The sequence below is a fragment of the Coregonus clupeaformis genome, chromosome 35 (assembly GCF_020615455.1).
Source record: "Coregonus clupeaformis isolate EN_2021a chromosome 35, ASM2061545v1, whole genome shotgun sequence".
Classification (NCBI taxonomy): domain Eukaryota; kingdom Metazoa; phylum Chordata; class Actinopteri; order Salmoniformes; family Salmonidae; genus Coregonus; species Coregonus clupeaformis.
The window spans coordinates 1796361-1818911 of record NC_059226.1 but is presented as its reverse complement, the minus strand read 5'-3'; the positions used below and the strand labels follow the sequence as shown (position 1 = coordinate 1818911).

General features: G+C 43.5%; 1 protein-coding gene across 3 annotated transcripts in view; it reads right to left on the bottom strand.

Moving 5' to 3' along the window:
* LOC121550403 (GEM-interacting protein) overlaps window positions 1-21897 on the bottom strand; it is a 50330-nt gene extending 28433 nt beyond the window's left edge. For 2 of the 3 annotated variants that reach the window (XM_041862649.2, XM_041862651.2), the window contains exons 1-3: window positions 20333-21897; window positions 7845-7988; window positions 761-848 (exon numbers count right to left, since the gene is read on the bottom strand). In XM_041862649.2, the coding sequence (XP_041718583.2) occupies window positions 761-848; window positions 7845-7988; window positions 20333-20591 (491 nt within the window). In that variant the 5' untranslated portion in view covers window positions 20592-21897. Of the gene's footprint in view, window positions 1-760; window positions 849-4329; window positions 4664-7844; window positions 7989-20332 lie in introns of those variants that run through there. The other variant, XM_041862650.2, reaches the window with a different exon arrangement.
* Window positions 21898-22551: the final 654 nt, after the last annotated feature.

Sequence of the window (22551 nt, the reverse complement as noted above, 5' to 3'; positions counted from 1 at the left end):
CAAAACTTTAGACATCTGTGGAATTGTGTTGTGTGACAAAACTGCACATTTTAGAGTGGCCTTTTATTGTCCCCATGCACAAGGTGCACCTGTGTAATGATCATGCTGTTTAATTAATCAGCTACTTGATATGCCACACGTGTCAGCTGGATGGATTATCTTGGCAAAGGAGAAACACTCACTAACAGGGATGTAAACAAATTTGTGCACAACATTTGAGAGAAATAAGCTTTTTGTGCGTTATAATGAAACATGGGACCAACACTTTACATGTTGCGTTTATATTTTTGTTCTGTATATATAAAAGGTATTACTTTCAGGTCCTTACATCTGGCGCATTGCCAAATGCGACATAACCCCTTTTCCACCCTCTATATAGCATTGCAATTGCTTATGAATGATTTATGAAGCACTCTATTAAGTTACTCTTAAATAGGACCTTTCAAACTAAGTTATGTACACTTAGATGTAAGAGGAAGAATATACTCGGTTTACAATCTCACGTAGGTACACACTTCCTCTCTCTGGCAACTAGTAGCAGACAACCCCCCCCGACTTACTATGACTGTGATATGTGATTGTCTCACCTAGCTACCTTAAGATGGATGCACTAACTGTAAGTCGCTCTGCATAAGAGAGTCTGCTAAATTACTAAAATGTAAAACATGTAAAGGTGTTCTGAATGGTGGACTGATTATAATGTGGAGGGAGACAATGGTTATAAGTGTACATGATGAGTGAGTCTTAAAGTCAGACTTACGAGTTGACCAAAGAGAGTTCAAAATTATCGAAGTCCCGGAAGATCTCGCTGTAGCGCTTGGTCTCTGATTTGTTGGGGACCTTCACATCTGGGATAAAAGATAGATGACAAACGTGAGCAAGATGTTCACTTTATCTTTCTTTTTTCATAAAATAAATATTACACACAAACACACAAGTTGAAATTGCTTTTTTCAGCTCCCAAAAAGCGATCTGTAAAAAAAAAAAGCTTACAAAATATCTTCTATTTTTAGAAATAACTAATAAAAGGGGTAAACCAACAGCCAACACCCAGTCGTAAAACACTGTGCGAGGAAATAAAGACGTGTGTGGGTTTGAACAGTGGTGGTGGTGGTGGAGGCCTCAGATGTGTGATTGTATGTTTGTGTAAAAGGCATTAGTTCACCAGCCTCTGGTGAAAAACATATATCACTGTCGGTCACCCATTAAAACACACCAAGTACTGCTGAGATGGCTCAAAATGGAACGACAGACAAGCATATTTGCTTTTTATATAACATCTAATATGGGAAGGAATGCAAATGAACTGAGAAAAAGAGAAATGCAACTCCAACAAAGGGGTTCTGTTCATTTGATACACATTAATTTCCTAGCCTGGTTAGGCCAGACTGAATGCTGTGCTCACTACTGAGAGCAGCGTTCAGTCTGGTTTAACCAGGCTATGCATTTACAGTACATGACTCGGCTGGGGAAAATACAGGTTGATGACACCCAAAACTGATCGATTGCACATTAACCCTGAGTGAACTACAACCTAATGCTGTAGTCTCTCTCAACAGACGTGTGTGGGCTAGCATCATGTGCTGAGACTGCATGAGGCTAAAAACCTATAGGAACCTGTTACAGTTGAAGCTGACTGTGTTTCACTTTCAGGGCAGTTAACATGCAAAAACACTCAACTCCCAGTTTTAACAGATGTAGATTTTTTTTTAAATCTCTCTCTCTCTCTCTCTCTCGCTGTCTCCATTTAGGTCAACCACATCCTGCTTGTGATGTGTGTCATGTTTTGCTCAGAAGACACAAAGTCCTTGTTTTTCACCTTAGCAGAGTTCTGTTCACAAGGCAGTAGAATACAGGTAAGAGATAGTAGAACTGTACACAACCAAGCTCTGCCAAAGTTCAGCTCTATAGCTCAAATTAAATTTAAAAGCAATGTTCCCACGTTCGCGGAGACTGTATTCACAGTAAAAGCTGCATATGTCGGCTCAATCAGAAATTGCCTTGAAATATTAAGCGAGCTATAGAGCTGAACTTCGGCAACATGGACTGAATCGAGCCCTTACTCTAACAGAAAGCAGGGCCTACTGTGCATGTCAGAGTTCTAGAGGGAGATCGAGAGTGGGTTCAAATAGTATTTGTTTTCCTTCAAACTATTTTCTCTTAAATGATGGAGACTGACGTCCCTGACTTGATGGTTTCAAGAGCTTAATAAAAAATTATACAGTACCAGTCAAAAGTTTGGACACACCTACTCATTCAAAGGTTTTCCTTATTTTTACTATTTTCTACATTGTAGAATAATAGTGAAGACATCCAAACAATAAAATAACACATTTGGAATCATGTAGTGACCAAAGAAGTTTTAAACAAATCAAAATATATTTTATATGAGATTCTTCAAATAGCCACCCTTTGCCTTGATGACAGCTTTGCACACTCTTGGCATTCTCTCAACCAGCTTCACCTGGAATGCTTTTCCAATAGTCTTTAAGGAGTTCCCACATATGCTTAGCACTTGTTGGCTGCTTTTCCTTCACTCTGCTGTCCGTCTCATCTCAAACCATCTCAATTGGGTTGAGGTTGGGGTATTGTGGAGGCCAGGTCATCTGATGCAGCACTCCATCACTCTCCTTCTTGGTCAAATAGCCCTTACACAGCCTGGAGGTGTGTTGGGTCATTGTCCTGTTGATAAACAAATTATAGTCCCACTAAGTGCAAACCAGATGGGATGGCGTATCGCTGCAGAATGCTGTGGTAGCCATGCTGGTTAAGTGTGCCTTGAATTCTAAATAAATCACAGACAGTGTCACCAGCAAAGCACCCCCACACCATAACACCTCCTCCTCCATGCTTTACGGTGGGAACTACACATGCGGAGATCATCCGTTCACCCACAATGCGTCTCAGAAAGACACAGCGGTTGAAAACAAATATCTCAAATTTTGACTCCAGACCAAAGGACAACTTTCCACCGGTCTAATGTCCATTGCTCGTGTTTCTTGGCCCAAGCAGGTCTCTTCTTCTTATTGGTGTCCTTTAGTAGTGGTTTCTTTGCAGCAATTCGACCATGAAGGCCTGATTCACACAGTCTCCTCTGAACAATTGATGTTGAGATGTGTCTGTTACTTGAACTCTGTGAAGCATTTATTTGGGCTGCAATTTCTGAGGCTGGTAACTCTAATTAACTTATCCTCTGCAGCAGAGGTAACTCTGGGTCTTCCATTCCTGTGGCGGTCCTCATGAGAGCCAGTTTCATCATAGCGCTTGATGGTTTTTGTGACTGCACTTGAAGAAACTTTCAAAGTTCTTGAAATGTTCCGTATTGACTGAACTTCATGTCTTAAACTAATGATGGACTGTTGTTTCTCTTTGCTTATTTGAGTTGTTCTTGCCATAATATGGACTTGGTCTTTTACTAAATTGGGCTATCTTCTGTATACCCCCCCTACCTTGTCACAACACAACTGATTGGCTCAAACGCATTAAGAAGGAAAGAAATTCCACAAATTAACTAAGAAAGGCACACCTGTTAATTGAAATGCATTCCAGGTGACTACCTCATGAAGCTGGTTGAGAGAATGCCAAGAGTGTGCAAAGCCATCAAGGCAAAGGGTGGCTATTTGAAGAATCTCAAATATAAAATCTATTTTGATTTGTTTAACACTGTTTTGGTTACTACATGATTCCATATATGTTATTTCATAGTTTTGATGTCTTCACTATTATTCTACAATGTAAAAATAAAGAAAAACCCTTGAATGAGTAGGTGTGTTCAAACTTGTGACTGGTAGTGTATATGTTTCACGAATGGCACACACCAACACGCAAAATGGAGGATGAGTTCAGGAGGTTCACTGATCCTTCACTGACTGGGAGGATGTAGCATGCAACCACCCACGCACGCTCACACATGTTTGTTTTACTATCCTTGTGGGGACCAAACAATTGATTCCCATTCAAAATCCTATTTTCCCTAACCCCTAACCCTAACCCTAACCTTAACCCTAACCCTAACTTCTAAACATAAACCTAACCCCTAAGCCTAAAATAGCCTTTTTCCTTGTGAGGACCGGCAAAACTTGTACGAAGTATCCTTGTGAGAACTTCTGGTCCCCATAAGGATAGTAAAACCAAAAACACACACACACTTACACACACCTTCCCTGAAACATTTTCTCACCTCCTTTTCTACCCAAACGGATGATTTCCCAGACCCAGATGGAGACTATTCTCCATCGAGCATGCTTTAGTCCAGGACTAGGCTTAATCTGTGCACTGGAAACCGGCCCAAATGATAACAATCTTCTGTTTTCTCTTGTTGTTACTCACCTGGGGTTTTGGAGTTCTCCTTCTCTTTAACTTGGGGTTCTTCTTCCCTCTCCATCTCTATTTGAGACTAAATATCACAAGTGCACCTAGCCCCAAACTACCATCTACCACAGCAACCCCATAAATGTTCCTCGCTCCACCAGCAATGTTCCATCAACCTTCTATCAATCAATCTATCAATTCCATCAACGTTAGCAATGCCTACTCGTACACATGACAAACAGCAGCTACAGAGCAGGAAATGAGCTCAATTTCCTCTAGTTGCACTCAATCAAATAACATTTGACTAGCACACTGCTGCTGTCTGGTAAAGTGCCTGGGTTTGACCCTTCGCTTCTTGCTCTCTCATAGAGTTCTCTTCCTCTAGTGCAGAGGGAGGTTTGCCAATACGGTTTCACCATAATGAGAAGAGGAAGTGTGCAGGAGGAAAAAGAGAGAGAAAAAGTGATTCTGCGTTTGTAGAAAGTGTCAGTGTACTTGCCTCCATGTTTGTTATACTGTTTGTGTTCTCTAAAATGATCTCTCTCATGGGTGTTGAAAGCTGAATGATATTGATACTACATTTGATTATGCACATCTCCGCAATTTCAAACTCAACAGCAACCTCAGGAGATTGCAATCTCATAGACCTCACCAAATCAAATCAAATCAAATCAAATCAAATTTTATTGGTCACATGCGCCGAATACAACAGGTGCAGACATTACAGTGAAATGCTTACTTACAGCCCTTAACCAACAGTGCATTTATTTTAAACAAAAAAGTAAGAATAAAACAACAACAAAAAAGTGTTGAGAAAAAAAGAGCAGAAGTAAAATAAAGTGACAGTAGGGAGGCTATATATACAGTAAAATAAAGTGACAGTAGGGAGGCTATATATACAGGGGGTACCGTTGCATAGTCAATGTGCGGGGGCACCGGCTAGTTGAGGTAGTTGAGGTAATATGTACATGTGGGTAGAGTTAAAGTGACTATGCATAAATACTTAACAGAGTAGCAGCAGCGTAAAAAGGATGGGGTGGGGGGGCAGTGCAAATAGTCCGGGTAGCCATGATTAGCTGTTCAGGAGTCTTATGGCTTGGGGTAGAAGCTGTTGAGAAGTCTTTTGGACCTAGACTTGGCACTCGGTACCGCTTGCCGTGCGGTAGCAGAGAGAACAGTCTATGACTAGGGTGGCTGGAGTCTTTGACAATTTTGAGGGCCTTCCTCTGACACCGCCTGGTATAGAGGTCCTGGATGGCAGGGAGCTTTGCCCCAGTGATGTACTGGGCCGTACGCACTACCCTCTGTAGTGCCTTGCGGTCAGAGGCCAAGCAGTTGCCATACCAGGCGGTGATGCAACCAGTCAGGATGCTCTCGATGGTGCAGCTGTAGAATTTTTTGAGGATCTGAGGACCCATGCCAAATCTTTTTAGTCTCCTGAGGGGAATAGGCTTTGTCGTGCCCTCTTCACGACTGTCTTGGTGTGTTTGGACCATGATAGTTCGTTGGTGATGTGGACACCAAGGAACTTGAAGCTCTCAACCTGTTCCACTACAGCCCCGTCGATGAGAATGGGGCGTGCTCAGTCCTCTTTTTTTTCCCTGTAGTCCACGATCAGCTCCTTTGTCTTGGTCACGTTGAGGGAGAGGTTGTTGTCCTGGCACCACACGGCCAGATCTCTGACCTCCTCCCTATAGGCTGTCTCATCGTTGTCGGTGATCAGGCCTACCACTGTTGTGTCGTCGGCAAACTTAATGATGGTGTTGGAGTCGTGCCTGGCCATGCAGTCATGGGTGAACAGAGAGTACAGGAGGGGACTGAGCACGCACCCCTGAGGGGCCCCGGTGTTGAGGATCAGTGTGGCAGATGTGTTGTTACCTACCCTTACCACCTGGGGGCGGCCCGTCAGGAAGTCCAGGATCCAGTTGCAGAGGGAGGTGTTTAGTCCCAGGATCCTTAGCTTAGTGATGAGCTTAGAGGGCACTATGGTGTTGAATGCTGAGCTGTAGTCAATGAATAGCATTCTCACGTAGGTGTTCCTCTTGTCCAGGTGGGAAAGGGCAGTGTGGAGTGCGATAGAGATTGCATCATCTGTGGATCTGTTGGGGCGGTATGCAAATTGGAGTGGGTCTAGGGTTTCTGGGATTATGCTGTTGATGTGAGCCATGACCAGTCTTTCAAAGCACTTCATGGCTACAGACGTCAGTGCTACGGGTCGAAGTAGTCATTTAGGCAGGTTATCTTAGAGTTCTTGGGCACGGGGGACTATGGTGGTCTGCTTGAAACATGTTGGTATTACAGACTCAGTCAGGGACATGTTGAAAATGTCAGTGAAGACACTTGCCAGTTGGTCAGCACATGCTCGGAGTACACGTCCTGGTAATCCGTCTGGCCCTGCGGCCTTGTGAATGTTGACCTGCTTAAAAGTCTTACTCACATCGGCTACGGAGAGCGTGATCACATAGTCGTCCGGGAACAGCTGGTGCTCTCATGCATGCTTCAGTGTTGCTTGCCTCGAAGCGAGCATAGAAGTGGTTTAGCTCGTCTGGTAGGCTTGTGTCACTGGGCAGCTCGCGGCTGTGCTTCCCTTTGTAGTCTGTAATAGTTTTCAAGCCCTGCCACATCCGACGAGCGTCAGAGCCAGTGTAGTATGATTCAATCTTAGACCTGTATTGACTCTTTGCCTGTTTGATGGTTCGTCGGAGGTCATAGCGGGATTTCTTATAAGCGTCCGGGTTAGAGTCCCGTTCCTTGAAAGCGGCAGCTCTACCCTTTAGCTCAGTGCGGATGTTTCCTGTAATCCATGGCTTCTGGTTGGGGGTATGTACGTACGGTCACTGTGGGGACGACATCATCGATGCACTTATTGATGAAGCCAGTGACTGATGTGGTGTACTCCTCAATGCTGTCTGAAGAATCCCGAACATGTTCCAGTCTGTGCTAGCAAAACAGTCCTGTAGCTTAGCATCTGCGTCATCTGACCACTTTTTTATTAGCCGAATCACTGGTGCTTCCTGCTTCAGTTTTTGCTTATAAGCAGGAATCAGGAGGATAGAGTTATGGTCAGATTTGCCAAATGGAGGGCGAGGGAGAGCTTTGTATGCGTCTCTGTGTGTGGAGTAAAGGTGGTCTAGAGTTTTTTCCCCTCTGGTTGCACATTTAACATGCTGGTAGAAATGAGGTAGAACGGATTTAAGTTTCCCTGCATTAAAGTCCCCGGCTACTAGGAGCGCTGCATCTGGATGAGCGTTTTCCTGTTGATTAATGGCCTTGTACAACTCATTCAGTGCAATCTTAATGCCAGCATTGGTTTGTGGTGGTAAATAGACCAGTGTTGTAGTAGACAGTAAACATTTTGAAACTGCGTGAAATGGGGATACTAATTGTACTTTTACTAACTGTAACTGTATCCAATAACAACATAGGTTTTCTTTTTCTGTTGGAAACGTTTTGCTACAGTGTGACCTACACAACCCATGATAGTGAGGTAAGAATGTACAGGAGATGGATTCTAGGGGCTGAGACAGACTGACCTGTGAGGGAGAGACGCAGCATGGTCAGGGCGTGGCTGACTGGAGGTCGACCCATGGATGGGTAGCGTTCCGCCAGGGGCTGGAGAGACTGCTGTAGGCCCTGGAGCCCCATGGACACCTTCAGCTGGTTAGGACCACCCAGCTCTGGGACGGAGAGGGGGAATGAGGGAGGGAGGGAGGGAGGGAGGGAGGGAAAGAAAGAGAGAGTGATAAAACATTGAGAGAGAGAGAGAGAGAGAGAGAGAGAGAGAGAGAGAGAGAGAGAGAGAGAGAGAGAGAGAGAGAGAGAGAGAGAGAGAGAGAGAGAGAGAGCGAGAGTGAGAAGAAAAATCTCATGGTTAAATGAAATCGCAGTCGCACAATTGGTTTTATGCACTGTAAAAAATAAAATAAAATAAATGCTGTGTGTGTGTGTGTGTTTTGAGCCCCACCTCTTTCACTAAATAAAACAGATACATATTTTTTGGTTGTTGTTGTTGCCCTGGAAAAGTATTCATCCCCCTTGGCGTTTTTCCTATTTTGTTGCATTACAACCTGTAATTTAAATTGATTTTTATTTGGATTTCATGTAATGGACATACACAAAACAGTTCAAATCGGTGAAGTGGAATGAAAAAAATATATTGTTTCAAAATAATAATAAAAAAAAATAACGGAAAAGTGGTGCGTGCATATGTATTCACCCCCTTTTCTATGAAGCCCCTAAATAAGATCTGGTGCAACCAATTACCTTCAGAAGTCACATAATTAGTTAAATAAAGTCCACCTGTGTGCAATCTAAGTGTCACATGATTTGTCACATGATCTCAGTATAAATACACCTGTTCTGAAAGGCCCAAGAGTCGGCTTTACGGAAGAGTGGCCAGAAAAAAGCTAACACGTTTGGTGTTCGTGAAAAGGCATGTGGGAGACATATGGAAGAAGGTACTCTGGTCAGATGAGACTCAAATTGAGCTTTTTGGCCATCAAGGAAAACGCTATGTCTGGCGCAAACCCAACACTTCTCATCACCCCGAGAACACCATCCCCACAGTGAAGCATGGTGGTGGCAGCATCATGCGGTGGGGATGTTTTTATCGGCAGGGACTGGGAAACTGGTCAGAATTGAAGGAATGATGGATGGTGCTAAATACAGGGAAATTCTTGAGGGAAACCTGTTTCAGTCTTCCAGAGATTTGAGACTGGGACGGAGGTTCACCTTCCAGCAGGACAATGACCCTAAGCATACTGCTAAAGCAACACTTGAGTAGTTTAAGGGGAAACATTGAAATGTCTTGGAATGGCCTGGTCAAAGCCAGGGGCTTGTGCCAGTAACCGAAAGGTCGCTGGTTCTAATCCCCGAGCCGACTAGGTGAAAAATCTGTCTGTGCCCTTGAGCAAGGCACTTAACCCTAATTGCTCCTGTAAATTGCTCTGGATAAGAGCGTCTGCTAAAAAAAAAAAAAAAAAAAGCCCAGACCTCAATTCAATTGAGAATCTGTGGTATGACTTAAAGATTGCTGTACACCAGCGGAACCCCTCCAACTTGAAGGAGCTGGAGCAGTTTTGCCTTGAAGAATGGGTAAAAATCCCAGTGGCTAGATGTGCCAAGCTTATAGGGACATACCCCAAGAGACTTGCAGCTGTAATTGCTGCAAAAGGTGGCTCTACAAAGTATTGACTTTAGGGGGGTGAATAGTTATGCACGCTTCAGTTTTCTGTGTTTTTGTCTTATTTCTTGTATGTTTCACAAGAAAAAATATTTTCATCTTCAAAGTGGTAGGCATGTTGTGCAAGTCAAATGATACAACCCCCCCCCAAAATCTATTTTAATTCCAGGTTGTAAGGCAACAAAATAGGAAAAATGCCAAGGGGGGTGAATACTTTCGCAAGCCACTGTACCTGTTTTGCATGTTATTTTGGCATTAATACCTGTCACATATCAGTTTGCAAACAATGTTAAACTAAAATTCATTGAGTTAATAAAGCTGCATACAAACGTGTTCTCTTTTTTGTTTTGTTGAGTAAGGCAGCTCCAAAATGCAGGTGTTTCACCTGCCCTGAATGACGGTTCGCCACTTGTTTAGTGTTGTGTTATCACAAGCGGCTTTGCTGGCATGCATCTAAAACATATATTTCTTGTTTGGCCCACCAAGATTTTTGGGGGGTTTATCCCAACCAAGATTTACATGCTAAAATCGCCACTGAATTGGCATATCAGACAGTGGGCCTGCTGGCCCTGCAACTTGCATTGGAATCGGAAGTAGGATGGCGACCCCTTGAGGCGTGGCCCGGTAGTCGCATGAAGGGGGTTCTTGAAGGGTATGAAAGTCTGACCATCATGACCCTGCCTGGGCTCACTGGGAAACAACAAGGACCATTACCAAGTGCATAAAACCCCATCTTATTCTGTTTAAACTGCAATATTACTCTTCCTATGAAGTCTTTCTTGGAATAGGGAGCATTGTTACAAAATGTGCCTCCAGATGCTCCACAAGTGCGTCACACCATCCATATTGCGCTTCGATCTCATTTTCGTATCAATCATAAATTGTCTCTTAATCATAGGCACTACGTTACGTTGCGCTGGATGTCATTAATTTCAATGGGGACGTCCACAACGGAACGGAGTGGAATCTCAACGCCCCCTTGCAGTTGAAGGCTCCGAGATGGAAGCCGCATACTTGGAATTTTTCCAAACTTTGCCTCATTTTCAGTCAATAAAAGCCAATGTATGCTTGATTTATGATTGACCATGCAGCGCCTTTAATCACCACCCAATCCCTTCTCAAAGTCAGGGTATGATGCCGCATTCACGTGAGAGTCGGAACTAGGAAACTCAGAAATGTCCGACTTGCTTATTGGTTGTAGTTATATACGTCCCGCGTTCAACCAGTTAGCAAGTCGGAAATGTCTGAGTTTTCTAGTTCCGACTAACACATGAACGCAGCATGAGTCAAGAAAACTGCTGATTTTCCTAGAAAGTACATAATGTCATGATTCCAAAGCTATACGATATTACATTGAACAAGTTCATTATCTCACATCTCAGAAAATATTTGTAATGTTGTACTTCTTGTTAATGAAATTCATGCTAATGTTGGGTTTTTGAGCCAGCGCCCAATTGACTCCCATTCACTCCTTGAAGGAGAGCTCTCCTTGTCCCAGAATCGCATAGAATGCACCACGTGGCCCATTGAAGACGCATGGGCAAAGTACACAATGGGTGTTAATACGATTCCAATGGAGTTTCCCATCTCTTCAAATGTATCTCCACAGACAAAAGTGGAAAGAAGATATAAATATATTTGGTATCTCTGGTCCAGCCAGGGTCCATCGAAGAACAGGAAGTGACCAAACCACAGAAGAAAATGAAAATATGTGGTTTTCGGTGATGGCTTTATGGGATAGCTAGCAAACTTCCCCATTCCTATAAGTGAAAGTAATGTTAAATAATAAACATTGGCTGTTAAGCCAATTAGATTATATGACAGTTGCCTCCCGTTTAAGTTTATTGTGATGGTAATGACGTTTGTTTTTGATGATAATTGTTAGGTGGAGGTCCCTAGCTACATTGGTATCAAAGATTTTTTATAACTAAATCAAGATAGACCAGAGCCTGTCAAGTCCAATGGGAGCAAATTAATCAGTGGGAAGAACAAGCAAGGAGGTGGGCAGAGCCAAGCACGAGCCTATTGGCACGTTCTAGCATTTATTTGCATATTTCCGTTAGGGAACACCTACTCTGAAGTGCGCGTGTGCAATAACTCAATTCCCCCTTGCACTCTTTCTAAACAACACCATTTTTTCAAACTTTGGCAAAGGGTAAAGTCTACAAAACGCAGTCCAATCTGTTTGTTACAAATTTTAGTTTTGGAAATAAAAAACTGTATGGAGATCAAATGTTTCATTGATGAGAAAATTAGCCGAATGTCAGCCAAAATCCATCTCGCTCCATCTTCTCCCACTGCCAGCCACTGGCAGTGGCTGGCATATTTACCTTCACTGGGCTTCCTCTCATCACCATATTTGGTAGTGAGTGGAAACGCCAACAGGATGCTTCACATTTATACATCGATTAAATATCTGGCTCATTATTTGTCTGGGGACAGTAGGAGAGGAGAAGGAATGGGAGAACGGTTGTGCCACTGCTCATGCTCTCAAAATGTCGGCGCCAGGAGAAGACACGTTTCCGAGGTGAGCAGGACGATTATGAGATGGAGTTACGTCAGGATGCAACCGGGCCGCAAGCAAAGTTGGGAGAAAGGGAATATTGGGACAGGGACACAGAAAGGTGGATTTCTGAGGAGGAATGGAGGGGGGAAAAGAGGAAGAAGAGGTCAAAGAGAATGAGGTTGAATTTGAATTGGAGGAAGTTACAAATGGAGATGGGGTGTCGAAGAAAAAGATTGGTGTCAAGTGAAAACAGTTAGCCTTGCGCCAGACCGAGTTCTGGAGGTGAAATAGAAGTGAATGAGGGTAAGTTAAGTGAGATGGAAGGTGTGGTGAAGAGCTCGGAGCCTGAGCCTGGCATCAATGGACATGATAAAGAAGAATCTGGTCCAGTAGGAGTGACATTTTTGGAGAATGTGGATCCTTGCCTTTTGGTGGATCCATTAGTGGTTTCAGTGTGGGTGGGAAAGGAGTTTGGTGCAGTTGAATCAGTGAAGGTAACCTGTAGTGGACTTGTGATATTTGTTTGTGTTTCTTATGACTAGAGGGTGCGAGCGCAACTTGGGTCATGATCTGTTTCTTGCTTTGCTCTTGGGAACAGGGCACCAATGAAATGAGTGATTCCTGGGGTAGCGTTAAGTGTGAAGGTGGAGCAATTGAAGTTGAAGATTCCTGGTGTTTGTATTGCCTGGCGTTTGGTGCGACGCAGGCCCAGTGGTGAGCGTGGTGAAACAAAGGAGTCACTGTCAGTCCTTCTGAGTTTTGAGTCAGTCTTTACCCGACAAAGTCATGTCAGGATATACAGTGCATTCGGAAAGTATTCAGACCCCTTCACTTTTTCCACATTTTGTTACGTTACAGCCTTATTATAAAATTGATTAAATAGTTTTTTTTCTCTCATCAATCTACACACAATACTCTAAAATGACAAAGCATTAAACATAAAAAACTGAAATAATACATTTACATAAGTATTCAGACCCTTTCCTCAGTACTTTGTTGAAGCACCTTTGGCAGCGATTACAGCCTTGAGTCTTCTTGGGTATGACGCTACAAGCTTGGCACACCGGTATTTGGGGAGTTTCTCCCATTCTTCTGTGCAGATCCTCTCAAGCTCTGTCAGGTTGGATGGGGAGCGTTGCTGCGCAGCTATTTTCAGGTCTCTCCAGAGATGTTCGGTCGGGTTCAAGTCCGGGCTCTGGCTGGGCCACATAAGGACTTCAGAGACTTGTCCCAAAGCCACTCCTGCGTTGCCTTGGCTGTGTGCTTAGGGTCGTTGTCCTGTTGGAAGGTGAACCTTTGCCCCAGTCGGGGGTCCTGCGCGCTCTGGAGCAGGTTTCCATCAAGGATCTCGCTGTACTTTGCTCCGTTCATCTTTCCCTCGATCCTGACTAGTCTCCCAGTCCCTGCCGCTGAAAAACATTCCCACAACATGCCACCACCATGCTTCACCATAGGGATGGTGCCAGGTTTCCTCCAGACGTGACGCTTGGCATTCAGGCCAAAGAGTTCAATCTTGCTACAGACCCCCCTCAGCCCCCAGCTGTGCCCTGGACACCATATGTGAATTGATTGCCCCCCATTTATCCTCTGAGTTTGTACTGCTTGGTGACCTAAATTGGGATATGCTTAATACCCCAGCCATCCTACAATCCAAGCTAGATGCCCTCAACCTCACGCAAATTATCAACGAACCTACCAGGTACAACCCTAAATCCTTAAACATGGGTACCCTCATAGATATCATCCTGACTAACATACCCTCTAAATACACCTCAGCTGTCTTCAACCAGGATCTCAGCGATCACTGCCTTATTGCCTGCGTCCGTAACGGGTCCGCGGTCAAACAACCACCCCTCATCACTGTCAAACGCTCCCTAAAACACTTTAGCGAGGAGGCCTTCCTAATTGACCTGGCCCAGGTATCCTGGATGGATATAGATCTCATTCCGTCAGTAGAGGATGCCTGGTTGTTCCTTAAAAGTAATTTCCTCTCAATCTTAAATAAACATGCCCCCATTCAAAAAATACAGAACTAAGAACCGATATAGCCCCTGGTTCTCCTCAGACTTGACTGCCCTTGACCAGCACAAAAACATCCTGTGGCGTACAGCATTAGCATCAAATAGCCCCCGCGATATGCAACTTTTCAGGGAAGTTAGGAACCAATATACACAAGCAGTCAGGAAAGCAAAGGCTAACTTTTTCAAACAGAAATTTGCATCCTGTAGCACTAACTCCAAAAAGTTTTGGGACACTGTAAAGTCCATGGAGAATAAGAGCACTTCCTCCCAGCTGCCCACTGCACTGAGGCTAGGAAACACTATCACCACCGATAAATCTACAATAATCGAGAATTTCAACAAGCATTTTGCTACAGCTGGCCATGCTTTCCATCTGGCTACCACCAACCCGGCCACCAACTCTGCACCCTCTGCTGCAACTTGCCCATGCCCCCCGCTTCTCCTTCACACAAATTCAGACAGCTGATGTTTTGAAAGCGCTGCAAAATCTGGACCCCTACAAATCAGCTGGGCTAGACAATCTGGACCCTTTCTTCCTAAAACTAGCCGCCGAAATTGTCGCAACCCCTATTACTAGTCTGTTCAACCTCTCTTTCATAACGTCTGAGATCCCCAGAGATTGGAAAGCTGCCGCGGTCATCCCCCTCTTCAAAGGGGGTGACACTCTAGATCCAAACTGCTACAGACCTATATCCATCTCTGCCCTGCCTTTCGAAAGTATTCGAAAGCCAAGTTAATAAACAGATCATCGACCATTTCGAATACCACCGTACCTTCTCCGCTATGCAATCCGGTTTCGAGCTGGTCACGGGTGCACTTCAGCCACGCTCAAGGTCCTAAACGATATTATAACCGCGATTGATAATAGACAGTACTGTGCAGCCGTCTTCATCGACCTGGCCAAGGCTTTCGACTCTGTCAACCACCGCATTCTTATTGGCAGACTAAATAGCCTTGGTTTATCAAATGACTGCCTCGCCTGGTTCACCAACTACTTCTCAGATAGAGTTCAGTGTGTCAAATCGGAGGGCCTGTTGTCTGGACCTATGGCAGTCTCTATGGGGGTGCCACAGGGTTCAATTCTTGGGCCGACACTTTTCTCCGTGTATATCAATGATGTCGCTCTTGCTGCTGGTGACTCTCAGATCCACCTCTACGCAGACGACACCATTTTGTATACATCTGGCCCTTCATTGGACACTGTGTTAACAAACCTCCAAACGAGCTTCAATGCCATACAACAATCCTTCAGTAGCCTTCAACTGCTCTTAAACACTAGTAAAACTAAATGCATGCTTTTCAATCGAACGCTGCTAGCACCCGCCCACCCGACTAGAATCACCACTCTCGACGGGTCTGACCTAGAGTATGTGGACAACTACAAATATCTAGGTGTCTGGTTAGACTGTAAACTCAACTTCCAGACTCACATAAATAATCTCCAATCCAAAGTTAAATCTAGAATCGGCTTCCTATTTCGCAACAAAGCCTCCTTCACTCATGCTGCCAAACATGCCCTCGTAAAACTGACTATCCTACCGATCCTTGACTTCGGCGATGTCATTTATAAAATAGCCTCCAACACTCTACTCAGCAAATTGGATGTAGTCTATCACAGTGCCATCCGTTTTGTCTCCAAAGCCCCATACACTACCCACCACTGTGACCTGTACGGTCTTGTTGGCTGGTCCTCACTACATGTTCGTCGTCAAACCCACTGGCTCCAGGCCATCTATAAATCACTGCTAGGCAAATCCCCGCCTTATCTTAGCTCATTGGTCACCATAGCAGCACCCACCCGTAGTCTGCGCTCCAGCAGGTATATCTCACTGGTCATTCCCAAAGCCAACACCTCCTTTGGCCGCCATTCCTTCCAGTTCTCTGCTGCCAATGACTGGAACGAATTGCAAAAATCTCTGAAGCTGGAGACTCTTATCTCCCTCAATAACTTTAAGCATCAGTTGTCAGAGCACCTTACCGATCACTGCACCTGTACACAGCCCATCTGAAATTAGCCCACCCAACTACCTCATCCCTATATTGTTATTTAATTTGCTCTTTTGCACCCCAGTATCTCTATTTGCACATAATCTCTTGCACATCTAGCATTCCAGTGTTAATACTATTGTAATTATTCTGCACTATAGCCTATTTATTGCCTTACCTCCATAACTTGCTACATTTGCACACACTGTATATATATTTTTTCTGTTGTATTTCTGACTTTATGTTTTTTTTTACCCCATATGTAACTCTGTGTTGTTTTTGTTGCACTACTTTGCTTTGTCTTGGCCAGGTCGCAGTTGTAAATGAGAACCTGTTCTCAACTGGCTTACCTGGTTAAATAAAGGTGAAATAAAATAAATAAATAAATAAATAAATGGTCTGAGAGTCCTTTTGGTGCCTTTTGGCAAATTCCAAGCGGGCTGTCATGTGCCTTTTACTGAGGAGTGGCTTCCGTCTGGCCACTCTACCATAAAGGCCTGATTGGTGGAGTGCTGCAGAGATGGTTGTCCTTCTGGAAGGTTCTCCCATCTCCACAGAGGAACTCTGGAGCTCTGTCAGAGTGACCATCGGGTTCTTGGTCACCTCCCTGACCAAGGCCCTTCTCGCCCGATTGCTCAGTTTGGCCAGGCGGCCAGCTCTATGTAAAGTCTTGGTGGTTCCAAACGTCTTCCATTTAAGAATGATGGAGGCCACTGTGTTCTTGGGGACCTTCATTGCTGCAGAAATGTTTTGGTAGCCTTTCCCAGATCTGTGCCTCGACACAATCTTGTCTCGGAGCTCTACGGCCAATTCCTTCGACCTCATCGCTTTGTCATTATGGGGTATTTTGTGTAGATTGATGAGGACTTTTTTTTTTTAAATCAATTTGAGAATAACGTTACAAAATGTGGAAAAAGGGAAGGGGTCTGAATTATTTCCTTATGCACTATATCAGTTATCCTGCTAGAGCTTTTGAGCCGAATCCGCTGCGCTGTTTCAGGTGCAACTTTTATGGTCATGTCGCAGCAGTGTGTAGGAGGGAGATTCTAAGATGTGGGAAATGTACAGGAGGGCATGGGATAGAGGATTGTGTAGTTTCGGTGGATAAAATTGTGTGTGTCAACTGTAGGGATGCCCATGTTGCTGGGGATCGGAAGTGTCCGGTGGGAGAGAGGCAGGTTGAGGTGGCTAGAGTCAGAGTAGTGTAGAAGGTGTCATATGCTGAGGCAGTGAAGAAAGTAGAGGAGGATGGGTCAAGGGTGAGGGATCCTGAGAGGATCCTTGTGAGTAGTAGATCTGTGCCAGCACAGAGGGGTATGCCAATGAGTGATATATGCTTCAGTAAGGTTGGCTTCTAAGTGTTCATAGCAATGGTTATCAACTGTACCGCAGAAATGGAACGTAAATCACAGAAAATAGATGTTGTGGTGGCAGCTGAAGATAAGTATTTGAGTATACGAGATTTGACTTCAGAAGAGTTACAGGGTGTGTTGAGTGGTGGTGTCCCGTCCTCCCAGGCCATTGGCATGGTGCAGAAGCAGATAGGGTCAAAGTAGTGGAATGGGGTAGTGGGTTTTTAATGAGTGTAGGGTTAGTTGGAACTGTGTTTTTTTTGTATTATTCTTTTTAGTAGTATTTTTTTGTTTTTTTTGTATCACAAAGTATAATGGATTTATATTATAGTGCAGTTGGTGGCGGTAATGCAACATATTGGATGCCAACCGCTGTTAAACCCCAAAGAAGAATGGCTCATTGTTGTGTCTGTGGTGGAATCTTCAATCTAGCCTAGCTTTTAGCTAGCTAGCTAGATAGCTAGCTGCTCTGCAAGCTAGCTTGACTTGCTATAAGGTTAGAGAAACAAGTTGAGGAAAAAGCTAAACAAAACATATTTTATTATGTTACTGCTCTGTGCAGCCTATATGGCTGCAGCATGCACATAAAATCAATAGTTATTTTGTTAATTAAAACAGACAAGATACAGTCAACACATACAATAGGAGTACAAAACATTAGGAATACCCTTCTAATATTGAGTCTATGTCATGGAAAGAACAGGTGTTCCTAATGTTTTGTACAATGTGTATATTTTAGTAGGCTGAGAATATAATGAAATAAAACAGAATAAAATACAAATAATATTTTTCAACATGTTACATAAAATAAATGTTAGCTGACATGGGCTAGTTGATCTGGACATTTCTGACAGGTTATAAATAGCTGTCTAGGGTATGCAATGACTGACATGACGAGGAAAACTGATATGCACTATCCAATTTCGAAATTGTACCTTGTACATTCTACGATTACAACTTTCAAGAGTAAGTTGAAAGCCGTACTGAGTTCCTAAAGCCGGACCACCGCGTTCCACCTGCCGACCTCAAAGTTTGGGAACCACTGGCCTAACCAATATCCAAATGGAGATTTGGTGAAAAGAAAAATCTGACATCGATTGATTTATCAAGACCCCATGCTTAACAGCGCAAAACGGTGCTGAAATAGTTGACCACACGCGAGTGGACTATTGCTTCAATCAAATGTATTAATCCTTTTCTGTACATTGAGTGTTTCGTCCTTCATGTGATTGAATCAAATTCTGTTCTTTACATGCTTACTGACTAAAGCAATATAAAGGTTGAGAAATACACTGCAGGCTGTACTGAGGCTGGCTGACAAGCAATCAATTAGCCTACCACACAGTATGAACCTTTGTGGACTCCATTTAATCACATCTGTTACAATTCCATGTTGCAGAATCACAAATAATAATGAGGAAGGTAAAAGGGCATGAATTAATGGCAAACAGTGCATATGCCATATGCTGCAAAAGCACCTATGGTTCTCACTCTAGTAGCCCATGCACTCACTACTGCTCATTGAAGCACAATAATCCTTAGCTAGACGTAAAATGGGGCGACCAAGACTACCTCACCAAAAAAAACGTAAACGTAAACATTGACATATTTATTGTTTTAGCTTAGATTAATTCAGACAGTTTTGAGGCAGAAATGGAGTTCAGCAGACGATGTGCTGAAGTGTAATATTTTCGAATGTTATGGCAGCCAGTGGAGGCTGCTGAGGAGAGGACGGCTCATAATAATCGATGGAATAGAGTAAAAAACATGTTTGTTTGATACAATTCGATTCCAGCCATTACACTCCATTCCAACCATTATTAGGCTATGATCCGTCCTCCCCTCCAACAGCCTCCACTGATGGCAAAAGTAGCCAGACTACTTTTGCTCTATTCCATTACCCTTTGCAGGCGGAATCCGACGCGCTATCTCATGGAAGACAATGAAGCCATAGGCAGAACTTTACCGCAATCATGACTAGGTCGGTTGGCGGAAATAAAAGTATACTATTTATTTTTTACTTTTATTTTATCAGTGAGTCATACTTAGACCAAGGTATCTTTTACAGATGAGCCCTGATTCACATAAATGACAGAAAATACACATCAATATAAATACAAAATGCAAGCAGAAAGAAAAACAGCCATAAAAAACATACACATTCATCAGTAATAAGGTCCTCAATCAGCTTTCTGAATTGCCCTAGAGGCACCGAAACATCAAATTTAAGAACATTTGGAGATTGTTCCACAAATAAGGTGCAAGGAAACTAAGCTGATTTAGGCTCCCTGGTAGAGACCAAAGGAATTTCCAGACTTAGCCATCCCTGAGACTGGGTGTGGTAACTCGTATGTCTAAATTAGTATGATGTTAGGTACAGCGGAACTTTTGTAAAATGGCTTTATAAATTAAAACATAGCAATGTATCAACTTATAGGGCCAACCAACTTCTCTGGTAAAACAAAAATTTGACGACGGCAATACCTTTCATAGGCCTATATACAAAAAAAGTTGGCAGAAAACGTATTGGTTTGAAATGTGTAGCCTATCACTAATACACGGATCATTCAGCAAGACTCGTAATGATACACGTCACGATGTGTAGCCTTCCCGGCATTATGCCGCGTTCAGGTGCTCGTTGGAACTAGGAAACGGACATTTCCGACTTCCTGGTGATTGCGGCACGTGTATAAGTACAACTAGTTAGCAAGTCTGACATTTCTGACTTTCCTAGTTCCGACTAGGACATGAACGAAGCTTAGTCTCAGAGCGCACATGAGTCTCCCAGACAGTCATTTTGTTTGTCCTCGCATGAACTAGGCTATGTGTGGCATGCCTTGGCAGACGCGAAAATCTTCTGATAACACGATGAGAGAACTGCACAGTCATAGGCCTATTCGTCTTGTCTGTAAATCATTAGGCCTACAAAGAAAACCATGTGTGTGAAAGTCGTAAATATGTTCCATTGACTTACCGCAACAGTCCTCAAAGAGCAGCCGAAGTTGTCTCAGACATTCCGCCACTGCACGGAGTTTTGACACTGTCCATGTTATATCGTAGTATTTCATCCTATGAATACCACTACCGTTTTGACACGGGATAAGTGTGGTGTTCATTCCCGGTAAATGAGAATCATTCTCTCCCGGTTCAGTAGGCGTATGTTTTACACTACGCCGCTGGCTCATGTGTATATTCAACTCCAACAAAGACATTTCTAGCTGTCTTAATTCCATATTGGCACGCAACACAAAATAATTAGGCTAACACGCATTCAAATAGCCTAGCTCAAAATGTGGTAAACTATATTGATTCAAATCAAAAACATTCGTTCCATTTCATGCGATGTAGAACATAAACCATTCAGAATCAATTTCCCACAGAGGTCTGTAATTGTCCGTTTGGATAGGCAGTGTCCTTGGCGCATCCCTGTAGCCTAGGCCAGAGCCCACTCAGCCGTTATCGGTTGTCTCATACCCTCCGACTGATTTCCTCAATCTCTTTGAGCAGTAAAACTGTGTCATAGAACAATGTTTTCAGGTCTATCAACTAGGGTTTTCCCTCCCTGTGTACAAGGTCTTGTTCCGCTAAGCATCTTGTCCGACCGCATTCCTATGTCGCAACATTCTTCACGTCATCTCAACCCTGGTTTTAATCGGTTTTCTGAGGGATAGAAAATACAATAGTCGTAGCTAATGACAAAAGCAGGCGCTGTGAACTTCACGCAAGCGCACTTAAAACATAATAATCTTGATTTATAAACCATTTGAAAATAAGATTTGGGGCACAAATCCTATCAAGGTTCAATTTACGCGGGCCATCACACTGGGAGCAAAATAGCTTGTTTATAGAGCACACATGAAGCAGAGTAGGCCTAGCCTAGGTCTAATCCGGATATGTCTTATTCCCATTTTGCAGGCAGTGATTTTTTAAAAATGATTTAGAATTCCCTGATTGTAGGCTTCCATTTTTTGTAACTTGTTGGTAAGTAGAAAGCATGGATATCCTATATTTAGTTATTTTTAATTCTGTGTTAGTTTGTTCACTGAGGAGTTATGGCACATGTAAAAAGGAACTCTACAATTGTTTCACAGAATATGAGGGGGATGGCAATTTGTCACCCAACAATCCTATAATCACAGACAGACAGACAAATAACTGTGATAAGGTTTCAGTGGCTCAACATCTAGCTAATTTGGTCATGACATATCAATCTCAAAGTAAAATGGAGAAATCTCTAATTTGACCATCTGGAGGAATGGAGACCACAATTATCATTACTCTTTTTTAACAAAATATTGTATTATTTGGTATGAAGTAAAAAAAAAACACTGTTATGACAGACAATGTAATCTCTTAGACTATTATGAGCGAGTCTCAACTGAATCTTAATATCTCCCACCTAACGGCTACAACAATGCCTTGGAAGGCAGGGCTACAGCTAGAACCAACGCCTTGGGAGGTCCCCTAGACCAGGGGTGTCAAACTCATTCCATGGAGGGCCTAGTGTCTACTGGTTTTTGGTTTTTCCTTTCAATTATGACCTAGACAACCAGGTGAGGGGAGTTCCTTACTAATTAGTGACCTTAATTCATCAATCAAGTCCAAGGGAGGAGTGAAAACCCGCAGACACTCGGCCCTCCGTGGAATGAGTTGGACACGTGCCCTAGACCAGGGTTTCCCAAACTCTGTCCTGGGGCCCCCCCTGGGTGCACGTTTCGGTTTTTGCAGCTGATTCTAATAATCACCTCATCATCAAGCTTTGATTATTTGAATGCGCTGTTTAGTGCTAGGGCAAAAACCAAAATGTGCACCCAGGAGGGGCCCCAGGACCGAGTTTGGGAAACCATGCCCTAGACGGACACTTCTTCTGACAGGCCAGCAATAAATAACTAAAATATCAAAAGCATGACGATCCATCCAAGCTCTGTCTCTCATCTGTTAAACACAGGCTTCTATTTAACTGATATACTACACGGTCCAAAGTGTTTCTGCTTTACACTTTCTAGCTTAACTGCGAGGTCGAGGTGGCAACGCAGACCGTCCAACCGACCCAGTTTGGATGTGGCTGGGAGGAATTCCATGGCTCCTCCTCCACCACAAAAGTGTGAGGCGTTTACTGCGGTCTCTGTGGTCACTCCCACATGTGACCCTCGTATAGCTCTGTGTGAAGGCGAGACGGCATTAGCCTGGAAA